Raw genomic sequence first — 13754 nt, 5'->3', positions numbered from 1 at the left:
CTCTAATTTCTTAATATATGTGTTTATTGCTATAAATTGTTCTCTCAGAAATGCTTTTGGATGTCCCACAATATTTGGTATGTTGTATTTCCATTTTCATTTGTATTGGGATATTTTTTCTCTTTTGATTTTTTTCTTTGACTTAATTGGTTAGATGTGTCTTTTTTTTTTTTTTTAAGATTTTATTTTATTTATTCATAGAGACAGAGAGAGAGAGAGGCAGAGACACAGGCAGAGGGAGAAGCAGGCACCACAAAGAGAGCCTGATGTGGGACTCGATCCCGTGTCTCCAGGATCACACCCTGGGCTGCAGGCGGCGCTAAACCGCTGCGCCACCGGGGCTGCCCTAGATGTGTCTTTTTTAGTTTCCATATATTTATAGATCTTCTCACTTTCCTTTTAGTTTCATACCATTGCAGTCAGAGAAGATACTTGGTATGATTTCAATGTTAAATTTGCTAAGACTTGTTTTGTAGCCTATTATGATCTAAGCTGGAGACTGTTCTATGTGCACTTGAGAGGAATGTATTTTGCTGCTGTTGAATGGAATGTTTCATATGTCTATTAAGTACATTCGTTCTTAAGTGTGGTTCAATCCCAATGTTTCCTTGTTGATTTTCTTTCTGGACAGTCTACCCATTGCTGATATAATTATTGTTTATTTTTCCCTTAAGATTTGTTATTATTTGCTTAATATATTTTGTTGCTTGGGTGTTGGGAACACACATTTATGATTGTTATATGTATCTATCTTGATGAGCTGACACTTTTATCATTATATAATGACTGTCTTTATTTTGAAGTCTATTTTGTTGATGAAAGTATGGCTAGGTCTACTTTCTTTTGATTTCACTTTGAATACATGTGGGTTTCATTTTGGTTTTTGTTTTTTTAAACTATGTGTGTCTTTAGAGCTGAAATGAGTCTCCTGTAGGCAGCATGTAGTTGGGTCTTCCTTTTTTATTCATTCAGCCCCTCTTTGCCTTTTGATTGATGAGTTTAATCCATTACCTTTGGGGTGGGGGTTATTGATATGTAAGGATTTACTACTGCCATCTTGTTTTTTGCCATCTGGTTATTTTGTTGTCTCCATTGTTTCTTTTTCCTTCTATTTCTGTCTACTTTTGTAAGTTGGTGGTTTTCCATGGTGATTTGCTTAGTCTCCTTTTTTTTTTATGTTTCTGTCTCTGCTCTAGATTTTTGCTTTGTGGTTATCATGAGGATTACATAAAACATTTCATAGATAGGGCAGGAGGAGCAGCAGTGGCCAGGCAGCCCAGCTTTGAGAAAGTTCTCTGTCCCTGTGGCTGCAGGCACCTAGCGCACACCTGCCTGCCTTACCCTGATGCTCAAGAATAAGGTCAGCTCCACCGAGAGGGTGGCAAAGAAAGAGTGCAAGAGGAGGTCAGTGAGGCTGTCAGCTAAACCTGCTCCTGCAAAAGTAGGAATGAAGCCCAAAAGAGGCAGCAGGAAAGGATAAATCTTCAGACAAAAAAGTGCAGACAAAGGGGAAAAAAAGGCTGAAGTGGCTAAGAAATGAAAAGACTACTTGCAGAAAATGGAGAAACTAAAAATGAGAGTTCAACCTTGGATGAAGCAGGAGAAAAAGAAGCCAAGTCTGATTGATATCATATACCATGTCTTATCAGTGTTCCCTGTCTCTCTTCTTGTACAATCTAGGGGAATATATTTTTTAAAGATTTATTTTATCTATTTGAGAGAGAGAGAAAGAGAACATAGGTACATGCAAGTCAGGGGGGGAGGGGTGCACTCTAACATCTCGGTTGTAGTAGTCCAGTTTTTCTAGTAACTTTGTTAATGTGCTATGCAAGATTAAAAATTTGAGCATGTAGTATGTATGATATTAAATTGTGAATTAATGGGACTTAATGTAACAGCATATCAACATTTGTTTTTTTTTAAATTTTATTTATTTATTTATTTATTTATTTATTTATTTATTTATGATAGTCAGAGAGAGAGAGAGAGGCAGAGACATAGGCAGAGGGAGAAGCAGGCTCCATGCACCGGGAACCCGATGTGGGATTCGATCCCGGGTCTCCAGGACCGCGCCCCGGGTCAAAGGCAGGCGCCAAACCGCTGCGCCACCCAGGGATCCCAACATTTGAAGATATTGGTGCTTGATATACTATTTAAGAAAATTTGCCTCCAAATTTTAAGCTAGAAGGTCACTGGAATAACGGAAAAGAATCACAACTGCATGATTTTTTTAGATTTTTGGTATGTGCATTAAGAATTGTACAAATTGAAATGTCTGTACTGATCCTCAGACAACCAATAACAACTCAATTATGAAAAAAAATCATAAATAAAATAGTTCTTTTTCTTCTGATACCAATTTATCTTCATTTGTCGATAAAGGTTCCATCATTTTACGTTTTTTTTTTTATATATTTTTGGTCTTGCAAATTATTTTTATGCTGTGGTTTTGTTACTAAGTTGTAATAGCTGTAGTTATTTTAATGCTCTTTTCCTTTCATTTTTATAATTAAGAGTTTAATATATTTTTTAAAAAAATATTTATTTGAGAGAGAGAGTGCATGTGTGTGCATAAGCAAGAGAACATGAGTGGGAGAGAGGCAGAGGGAGAAGCAGACTCCCAGCTGGAGAGACATTAGACTCTATCCTAGGACTCTGGGATCATGACCTGAGAGCCAAGGTAGATGCTTACCAGCTGAGCCACCCACATTCCCCAGAATTTAATATATTCGAAAAAAAGAATTGCAGTTTTCTTTATATTACCTTAATCATAGTTTAGTGTACTTATGTCTTTTCATTCAGCTTGAAGAGCTCCTTTTAGCATTTCTTATAAGTAAGGTCTAATGGTGGTAAACTCCCCTAGTTTCTTGTTTGTCTGGGAAGGCCTTTATTTCTCTTCCATAATTTTTTTTTAAAGATTTATTTATTTATGATAGACATAGAGAGAGAGAGAGAGGCAGAGACACAGGAGGAGGGAGAAGCAGGCTCCATGCTGAGAGCCCGTCGTGGGACTCGATCCTGGGACTCCAGGATCGCACCCCGGGCCAAAGGCAGGCGCTAAACCGCTGAGCCACCCAGGGATCTCCTCTCTTTCATATTTGAAGGATAACTTGGTCAGAGTATTCTTGGCTGACAGTTTTTATCTTTCAACATTTTGAACATGTCATTCCACTTTCTTGGTCTGTAGATTTTCTGCTGAGAAATTTGCTGATAGCCTAATATGAGTTCCTTTGTAGGTTACTATCTTTTCCCTAGCTACTTCAAAACATTTTTTTTAATCATTGATTTTTGGCAGTTTTATTATTTCTTTTAAAATTCTTTTAAAAAGATTTTATTTTTAATTAATCTCTAAACCAGATGTGCTGCTTGAATTTATAATTCCAAGATCAAAGAAGTTTGACCTGAGTCAAATGAAATAATCGGAAGCTCAACTGACTGAGCCAGCTAGGCGCCCCTTAACAGTTTTAGTATAATGTGTTTTGAAGAAGGTCTTTTTGCACTGAGATAATAAGGTGTTCTGTTGGCTTTGTGGACTTGTGTATCCAGTTCCTTTTCCAGGTTTAGGAAGTTGTCAGTTATTGTTTTGTTAAATAAACTCAATGCCACCTACATTCTTTCTTCTTTTTCTGGAATGCCCATTATTCTTATGTTGGCTTTCCTGATGAATTTTAATAATTTTCATTGGGTTTCCTCACTTTTAAAAAATCTTAATTTTCTCTTCTTTTTCACCAGAATCATTTCTAGATTCCTATCTTCCAGCTTGTTAATTCTCTTTTCCACCTATCTGCTCAATTTCTAGTACATTCTCAATGTACTTTTTATCCTTCACATTTATTAATTTCTTCAGCTCTGGAATTTCTATTTTTTAGATTTTTATTTTTTTAGAATTTCAATATCTTTGGTAAAGTACTCTTTATGTTCAGTTTCTTTCTGAGATCATTGTATTGCCTGGAGTTTTTTGTAGCTTGTTGAATTTCTTCATAATATTTTGAATTCTTATCAGTTAAGGTTGCAATATTCCATGTCTTTGGGTTCAGTTGCTAGAAAATTGTCATTTCCTTTTTGTGATTTTTGATGGTGTTTGATGAAAAGTGCCTTTGCTGCAGCATTTTATAGCAAACACCTTTCTTATATAAGCAAGGTTTTGTTTACTTTGATTTTAATAGTTCAACAGGTTGGTAAATTAGCTTTCTTTTTGTTTTCCAGAAGGTGGTACTATAGTACACTAGAGTTGATTTATTGCTAAGGTTGGAAGTAGATGATTTAGAAAAAGGGAAGGAAGGAAGGAAAGGAGAGAGGACGGAAGGAAGGAAGGAAAGAAGGAAGCAAGCAAGCAGAGTTGGGAGGAAGGGGTATACTTGGCTTTTGAGGCTTTGGGTGTGCCCAGAGCCTGGTAGGAGGATCCTCCAGTTGGGGTACCCAGAGGTCTTTGGATGTGGTCCCCCTTTCCTGGGGACACACAACAGGAGATGTTTTCTTTACATTCTGGTTGTTTGACTACTTCCCTTTCTTTTCCCTCCCTACAGTCATTACTGTTACTCCTCAGAGCAATGGGTCCTTCCAGCTGCAGAATTTACAGCTGGGTAGATCTCTACCCACTGCTTTGCCCCCTACCTCTTGTGCCAAAAACATTGTGCTGTTCTGCTGCTGGACCTGCTGGACCTGCTGACACTGGCTCCCACAGCCTCTCCATGGCCCAATCTACCCACTTTGTTTGTTTTAAAGATTTTATTTATTTATTCATGAGACACACACACACACAGCAGAGACAGAGAGAGAGAGAGGCAGAGACACAGGCAGAGGGAGAAGCAGGCTCCATGCAGGTAGCCTGACGTGGGACTCGATCCCCGGTCTCCAGGATCACGCCCTGGGCTGTAGGTGGCGCTAAACTGCTGAGCCACCCGGGCTGCCCAATCTATCCACTTTGAATTACATGGATGGACGTCGCAGTTTCCTGGTTTGCTATTTAGAGCCATTTTTGTTGTTGTTGTTGTTTTAGTTATGAAAGCCTGATTAGTTGTAAATGAAAGGGGAGAGAAAAAAGGAACCACTCACTGAGCCATAGTACTTAATGTCATTTCCAAAGGTTTTTCATCTTCAAGGCTTAATTGTACCTTCCTTTAAAGGCTTCCCTTATTGCTTCCTTCTTTCTAACATTCCATGTTTAGCTCTATCATTCCAGATTGTACTGGCTTAATTGCATCATATTTTACTAGACGGTGAAACTTTACTCTTAATGTAGCATGTAGCAGCATACATTAAAGGCTGTTAAGTAAATGCTATTGAATAACACATGAAAGAATAAGTATAAGCAGAAGAATTTAATAGTAGGCACTCTGTTATCAAACTGGCATAGCAGTTTTACTAATAGGATAGTCATTTTCCTGCTAGGCTACCAGTCTGTGTGGGATTTAGTTTTAGTTTTCTTAGAGTTGTAACCACTTTTTTTTAATCATAAAAGCAGCTCTGGAAACTGATAAAAAATATCAAATACATTGTACAGAACGGAAGCAACAGAGATAAAAAATATCAAATACATTGTACAAAATGGAAGCAACTCAATACATGAGATTTTTGCTTTAATATTTAAGCGGTCCTGACTGCCCTGTGCATTGAGTGATACGTTTCGGATGTTTCTGTTAGGTTAAGTCCTATGGTATGGTAAAATATTTATTAAGGACTTATAAATTAAAGATATAGTAGGAGAAGCCAAGTTGTGGGTTTGTTGGTTTCACTCCTTTGAGATTCGGTTTTTTAATAGGTAAATGTATTTTCATAGTTCAGAATTCAAAGATAAAGTGAAATGTCTCTTTTCTCTTTAGCTACTCAGGAACTGTTAAGCGTTTGAGATTCCCCTCTGCAGAAACACCCGATTTTATTAATATAAACATAGTGTTGGGTGTGTATGTATGTGTATATATACTTGCTTTTTGTTTTTTTTTATTCTGGTAAGATGATCATTTGTGTTGGTGTGTGTAATGAATAGCTGACTCAAAATGCTTTGTGATTTTTTTTTTTTTTTTTAGGTACATCAAATTACGGAATGGCTTGCAGGCACTTTTGATTTCAGACCTAAGTAATATGGAAGGCAAAACAGGTGATGCAACAGATGATGAAGAAGAAGAGGAAGAGGAAGAAGAGGAAGATGACGACGATGACGATGATGAAGATGAAGATTCTGGAGCTGAGATAGAAGATGATGATGAAGAGGGTTTTGATGAGGAGGAGGAGTTTGATGATGATGATGAACATGATGATGATGATCTTGATACTGAGGATAATGAATTGGAAGAATTAGAAGAGAGGGCAGAAGCTAGAAAGAAAACCACTGAAAAACAGGTGTGAATCATGTCTGTTACTATGTCTTTTTCTAACTTGGGAATTCTTTGGGATAAGTCCTAAATTCATGTTCTATTTCTTAGTGTCAAAAAGGAAAGTGTATATTTATCTTTTAATTCTATTTATTCTGTATAAAATACATTTTAAAAACATTTTCCTTTGATTATAAAAGTAGAAAAGCTCATTATAGAAATGAGCTATATTCATTATAGAAATGAATGGAGCTATATTCATTATAGAAATGAATGGAAAATTTAAAAAATATAAAAACCACTCATAACTCTTAGAAGTAATCACTGGTAATGTTTGAGGATATGTGTAATTCTTAGTATGGAGTAGAGGGATAAGAGAGTATATTATCTTTGGAGAGACTGGAAAAAGAAAAGAACAAGGTAATGTAGAGTCCTCACCTGGGCCTGTGGTTCTAAGAGTCCCTCATAGGTAATTTCTGTTTAGTAATTTCATGTGTTTTATTTCTTTTTATGGAAAAGCACCAAGTAATTTGGAAGAATTGGAATTTAAAAAACTGTTTATGAAAATACATACAGTTGACTATCGAACAATGTGGGGTTTAGGGGTATCAACTTCCTATGCAGTTGAAAATCTTTATATAACTTTTGACTCCCTTAAATTTAACTACTAATAGCTTACTATTCACTGGAAGACTTACTGATAAATAGTTTATTAAATATATTTTATATATTATGTACTGTATTTTTATAGTAAAGTGAGCTAAAAAAAACATTATGAAGAAAATACATTTACAATATTGTATTTATCAAGAAACATCCAAGTTAAGTGGGCCTTGGCAGTTCAAACTTGTGTTGTTTGAGGGTCAAGTTAATAACAATAAGTAAATATATCAGTAGGGCTTGATAAAGAGAATTTTTCTCTCTGGATATCTTTTAAAGAATACCTCCATTTTACAGTAGGGAGTACCTATATTAGAGGATAATATTTTGGAGATATAGGGGAATCGATCAGCAAATGTTTGTTAGAACTAGTTTCTTGAATATTGATAATACATTCAACTTCATATAGTCAACATACAAATGAAATAAGGTTCATATTATTAAGACTAAAATCTAGATGTCAAACATACCACAAGGTGGTTAATATTATGAAGGATGCCTGTTTTAGGGTAACATGATAGGACAAGTGGTTTTAGTTGGAAAACTTTAGGAATAAAAACCAAAATACTGAAAAAAAATGTATATGTGTGTGCCACTTGATACTCTGTATCAGGGTCTAAATAAATAAATTGGGAACTGATACATTAAAATAGACCTCATAATTCCAAATAGAACAATAATAGAAAGGAAGAAATTATAAAAGTCACAGGGTAGAAAGAATACTGACAGTCAGGAACCATGAGTTTTAATCTGGCTCTATCTTTGGATGGTTTTACACCTTTTCATTTTCTCATTTCTAAAACAATGAGATTAGATTATATACATGCTTTTATAGAAAGGTTTTATTATTACTATTTTTTAAAGTAATCTCTCTACCCAACACGGGGGCCAAATTTACTTCATCTTGAGATCAAGAGTTGAATGCTTTACCACCTGAGCCAGCTAAGTGTCCCTAGATTATATACATAATTTTTAAGGTCCATTTTAGCTGTAAAACTGATTGTGTCATAACTTCATAACTGAATATTTTCTGTCTAAAAGGTTTTTCTATGTCTGTCTATCAGCAACTTTTCCCATGCTTTGGACTTCTTTATATCTTCTGTCAACTGATAAGCAAGACTCCAGGGTGAAATTAAAACTTGTTTTAACAGCCAGTTTTATTGTCAAAACGTAATAAAATGCCTTAGATTTATATAGCAGTTGTGAACCCCTTTGACAAATGAAGATGTACATCCAGTATTTTGGTAGATATTTTTATTTTGCTTATTTGGATCAGACTCTAAATGTTTACCTTTTCTAGAGCATTGAGAGCAGATTGTAGTGATCATTTAAAAATGGCTTAAATGCTGCCTTTTCTGAAAACTCAGTATGATGGTATATTCCTTCATAAGATACTGATTGTTCTGGATCATATTAGAAAGGAATGCAGGAACCTATTATAGTTTGAAGATGCAATCAAATTGTTTATTCAGGTGCAGTGGTTACACTGTGAAAGGAAAGGTCCTATGATTGATCATATTCATTGAATGAGTGTCTGCAAAAGAAAAACTAAGTTTGTCTAAATAAGAGGTGGCTTATGAGTAGTTTAGGGTTTTGCTGTGGTTTTATGATTTAATTTTTATTTGGAAAATGTGGACTTTGTTTAAGGTAAATATGAGAATTAATAAAAGAAGTGGGAAGAAATAATTTTGAGGTTTTTGGAGGACACTTACCTAGCTAAGAAGTTTACTTTTCTGAGGTATCATTTTCTTCCCCTTCCACTTTGCTCTTCCCAAAAGGAAGTGTTCTTGATCTGAAAGTTTTGCTAAATTAACAAGGTTGAAATTTAAGTATGATATATACAGAATTAATGATTTGTTCAGGGTTTTCTTAAGTCAGTTCTCAAGTATGAATTTCTCAAGTATGAATTTCTTGGGTAGATAATTCTCAAGTATGAATTTCTCTTCTAGCAATCGCAGAGCCTGTTTTTGCTGTGGTCAAAGCTGACTGATAGACTGTGGTTTAAGTCAACTTATACAAAAATGTCTTCAACCCTGCTGGTCGAGACAAGAAATCTTAATGGGGTAGTTGGAGCTGAAAGCAGGTTAGGCACCTATTAAACATCACAGAACAGGTTAGACTGTGGTTTGAAGAAGTGGATATTTCCCCATGTTTTAACTGAGTTTATGTGCCTTCATCTTCAAATGGGATTTACAGTATCAAATGAGGCTGTTTGGTTCTTCTGAAAACATATTTTCTGAAACATGGTTTTAGACTTTATACCAGATACATGATATTTCTTAAAAGCTGTCTTTCTAAAAGAATAGCCATTTATCAAAAAACAGTCTGTGTCAACAAATATGTTAGCTTTTTAAAATTGACATTTGAAAAATTTGGGAAAGTAAGTAACTTCCTATCTTCAAAGATTTGGCTTTGAATTGAATTTGAATTAACTATTTTCCTCTCCTGTTTTATGTCTTTTAATCTTTTAATTTATAGTGACATAATGGTATGCCTTAATCATAAGTCCATAGTTTGGTTGGTGTACCTCTTGATCATCTATTTTGTTAAAAACTCTGATTTGTCCAAAGTATTGGAAGAATTCTGATATATGTATTCTACATATCATAAGAAATGAAGAACTAAAGAGCCTCTTTAAAGTTTAGTTCTATAGATTTCTAATAAAGACTTTCTTTTTAACCATTTACTTATTATCTTATTAGATGTTTTCCTGACATGTTATTTTTTATCCTGTTTTAATAAAAAAAAATTTCTGAGTAACACTGAGAAGTCTCACATCTGGTAACTGAGTTACTAGACACAGTCTTTAATTGCTAAGATATTTAGAGATAATCTATGTAGATGTATTACTTCTGCAGCTTTCCAAAATCTTTTTTTTTTTTTTTTAGATTTCCAAAATCTAACAAATCAGGAAACATACTTAGTTCAATACTCTGAAATGCTGGCAGGAAATGGTACTTGGGTGGGCTGGCTAGTCCCCTTCCTTTTTTTTTTTTTTCTGTCTGTTTCTGCTTTTTCTCTTAGGTCTGCACCTGTTCAGCATTTGGCAGGATGGCAAGAGGAGGAGCAGCAGGGTGAAACTGACACAGTTCTGGTGAGTTTCACTTTGCTGCTCCTCCTGATACTCAGGGAAAGAATTTTGTTACTTTCTGTTGGAAAAACATCCATCTCCAAGTGAATCCTTAATGTGATGACAGTATTATACCTTTAGGATTGACTCACTATTTGTATGTGTTCTACTTACTCCAGTCTGCAGCGGCTCTTTGTGTTGGAGTTGGGAGTTTTGCTGATCCTGATGACCTGCCCGGGCTGGCACACTTTTTGGAGCACAGTAAGATCTTTGTGAAATATCATTCCTGAGTGTATTTTTTCCTCCAAATTTGTATGAATTGATTTCAAAGATAAGTAACTGGTTTGATAGAAGTATGATATGTTTAATAAGAGAAGAAGCTAAGAAAAAAATATATGTATGAATATTATAGGGGAAGACTTTATTTTAATCTCTTTAACTGCACTAGTTTTGTGGATTAGGATGAAACCACTTAGAAAACTATTTTAAAATGTAGATTTTATTACTGTTTTAGGTATGCTAAGGCCAACAGATCAGGAGACAATTGCCTGTCTCTAGGAATCTAATCTATATATCTTTGAGAAGGGGTGTCTCTTCCAGAGTTAGCAAGGACCCAAGATGGCAAAGCATTAAAAATACAGAAAATAAAAAGACATAATATCAAAACAAACAAAATCTTCAGTTTAATTATGAATTTACCACAATGAAACCTGTGTGGATGCTATACAAATATAAATATTTAAATCTGTATTTGTTTTCCTGAATTATTTATTTATATTCTGACTTTCTAAGCTAATTGAGGGTAAATTTCTCACCTTAGGAGTTTTCATGAATAAAAAAAAAAAAGGAGATTTCATGCTTATGTTTACATTTTAACCTTTTTACAAATAAAATATTTCTTTAAAATTAAGTATTAACCAGACAAAACCAATGTTAACATGTTGGTATATTTTCTTCCAGTTTTTTGTATTTGAGATATTTCATCCTTGATGATAAAAATATTGTCTATATCTTGGTGTTCTGTGACTTTGTGTGCTTTTTCACTTAGTGGTATTCATGGGTAGTTTGAAATATCCAGATGAAAATGGATTTGATGCCTTCCTGAAGAAACATGGAGGTAGTGATAATGCTTCAACTGATTGTGAACGTACAGTCTTTCAATTTGATGTCCAGAGAAAATACTTCAAGGAAGCCCTGGATAGGTAACTAACTCAAAATGTGTTTTTATTTTAATTATCTAATAACATTTTACAAATGGAAATATGATTATTGTTCTGTGGTATTTCTCTTCAAACAGTACTCTAATTCTGTAGAATTATCATATACTTGATTTGGAGAAATGAGCAAAATATGAAATGCACCTTTGCTCATGTTTTGTAATACTTAGTCTTTATATTGAAGATTAAGCAAACCCTTAAATACCTTTGAGTTTCATAAGTAATGTATACTCTGTTGGCTCATTATTAAAATTATTTTTTCTAATTTAGTAGAAAATATGGAAAAATAGAAGCAGAAAACAGATATGACTGATTCTGTTTTATAATCTGAAGATAACTGGCTAATGTTTGGTATATAGCCATCTATTTTTTTAAATATATATGGGATCATGTTATTCATATTTTTTTATATTTTAATTTGAAAGTTTTAATTTCAGTATAACTAACATACAGTGTTAAGTTCTTTTCACATGTACAGTATAATGATTCATCAATTCTGTATATTTCTCAGTGCTCATTAAGATAAGTGTACTCTTAATCACCTTCACTGTTTCACCCATCCTCCCACCCACCTTTCTGGCACCCATCTATTTGATCTCTGTAGTTAAGGGTCTTATTTTTTTATTTGTTCCTTTACTTCCCTTTGTTCATTTGTTTTGTTTCTTAAATTCCATATGTGGGTGAATCCTTTTATATTTTTAAACAAGATAAATTATTTTTATACATCATTTTATAATTTATAAAACATAGTATTAAGAGATTGTGTTATTTTTATTGTATAAAAGTAGCATATCTGTTCAGCAAGTCAACTATGATTAATTGAATTGTGTTCAGTTTTCTAGTATTGTGGAAGTTTGCTGTAATGAATATCTTAATATTTGTGCACATTTAAAATTATTTCTTTCAACTTCTAGGAAGTAAAATTGCTGAGTATATTTGCTTTTTTTTTTTTTTTTTTTTTTTTTTGCATGTGGAATTTTAAGGCTTTTTTTTAAAAAATTTATTCATTTATTTGAGAGAGTGAGCAGAGAGAGAGCACCCAGGAACTATGGGGAGGGGCAAAGGAAAAGGGAGAAGCACACTCTCTGCTGAGCAGAAAGCCCGACATGGGGCTCGATCTCAGGACCCAGGATCACAACCTGAGCCAAAGGCAAATGCTTAACCAGTTGAACCACCCAGGCTCCTTGTAAGGCTTCTTTTTAAGCTTTTGATACTCACTGCAAAATTGTTTTCCAGAAAGTTTATGTCCATGTGTTAGTAGAGTTTTGATACCACAAGGTTGCAGACCAAAGTCTACACTAGAAAAAAGGAGTCACTTCATGCTGAATCTAGATAAATGTAAGTTTGTAATATAAAAAAAGAAATCTTGAATTTGACCAGTGTAATAATGTAAGCCTTTGACGGTAGAGATTTTTGTCAATCTTTTTTTGTTGATATCTCTCCGGCATCAAGAATTTGACAGACATGGGCAGCCTAGTGGTTTAGCGCCGCCTTCAGCCAGGGTGTGAGTCCCGGGATCAAGTCCCACATCGGGCTCCCTACGTGGAGCCTGCTTCTCCCTCTGCCTGTGTCTCTGCCTCTCTCTCTCTCATGAATAAATAAATAAAATCTTAAAAAAAAAAAAAAAGAATTTGACAGATACACAGATATCTGTTGAATGAATTAATACTGTTTCTATGTAGAAAAAATTACCATAAAGTTACCATAAATGACCAGAGAACTCTGGTCATTTTCTCTTCCCTTAAGAGATTAATTTGATTCTAAAAAATCTTTTGGGTAAATTCCCATAAGTTGAAAACATATACCATTATTTTCAATGGAATACATATGTGTTTCTGAACCCCCAAATTAACAACTCTTTTGCTAAAACTGTCAAAATCCCGTTAAAATTGACACTATTACTGTGATGATGTTATCTATGATAGGATATGACATTCTCGTTTTCTTCATGAATCTCTAATATGGCTATCTACCCATATTGAGTGAATTATTTTATAGCTGTTTTTAATTGTATACTTAAGGACATGTCCATAGCCCATATATTTGATACTCAATGTTTCTTTAATTAAACAAAAGGATAGGGACAAAATCAATGAAGGCAGAGCAAATGATGCTCAAGGTTATCTTTTCTGTGAATTTATAAAATCAGGAGTACCTTGAGGATGATTGCATGTTTGCTCATTTCAAAGTTTTTAGCTCCCAAGGTCCACAAAATCAATGAAGGCAGAGCAAATGATGCTCAAGGTTATCTTTTCTGTGAATTTATAAAATCAGGAGTACCTTGAGGATGATTGCATGTTTGCTCATTTCAAAGTTTTTAGCTCCCAAGGTCCACAAAATCCATGCAGGTATTCGTATGTGTTAAGAAATCTTTTTTTTTTTTTTTAGATTTTATTTATTCATGAGAGACCGAGAGAGAGAGAGAGCGAGAGAGAGGCAGAAACATAACAGAGGGAGAAAGCAGGCTTCCTGCAAGGAGCCGGATGTGAGACTCGA

At 34.4% G+C, this 13754-nt stretch overlaps 1 protein-coding gene and 1 pseudogene across 1 annotated transcript in view; both read left to right on the top strand.

Moving 5' to 3' along the window:
• The window catches only part of NRDC (nardilysin convertase), a 97686-nt gene that overhangs the window by 32174 nt on the left and 51758 nt on the right, over positions 1 to 13754 (top strand). The window contains exons 2-6 of the mRNA XM_041739144.1: positions 6027 to 6339; positions 8921 to 9054; positions 9996 to 10065; positions 10221 to 10302; positions 11090 to 11243. Coding sequence (XP_041595078.1) covers positions 6027 to 6339; positions 8921 to 9054; positions 9996 to 10065; positions 10221 to 10302; positions 11090 to 11243 — 753 coding nt within the window. The remainder of the gene's footprint in view (positions 1 to 6026; positions 6340 to 8920; positions 9055 to 9995; positions 10066 to 10220; positions 10303 to 11089; positions 11244 to 13754) is intronic.
• LOC121481632 lies at positions 1346 to 1921 on the top strand (annotated as a pseudogene).

The sequence above is a fragment of the Vulpes lagopus genome, chromosome 23, assembly GCF_018345385.1.
Source record: "Vulpes lagopus strain Blue_001 chromosome 23, ASM1834538v1, whole genome shotgun sequence".
Classification (NCBI taxonomy): domain Eukaryota; kingdom Metazoa; phylum Chordata; class Mammalia; order Carnivora; family Canidae; genus Vulpes; species Vulpes lagopus.
This window is presented reverse-complemented; position numbering and strand designations above follow the sequence as displayed.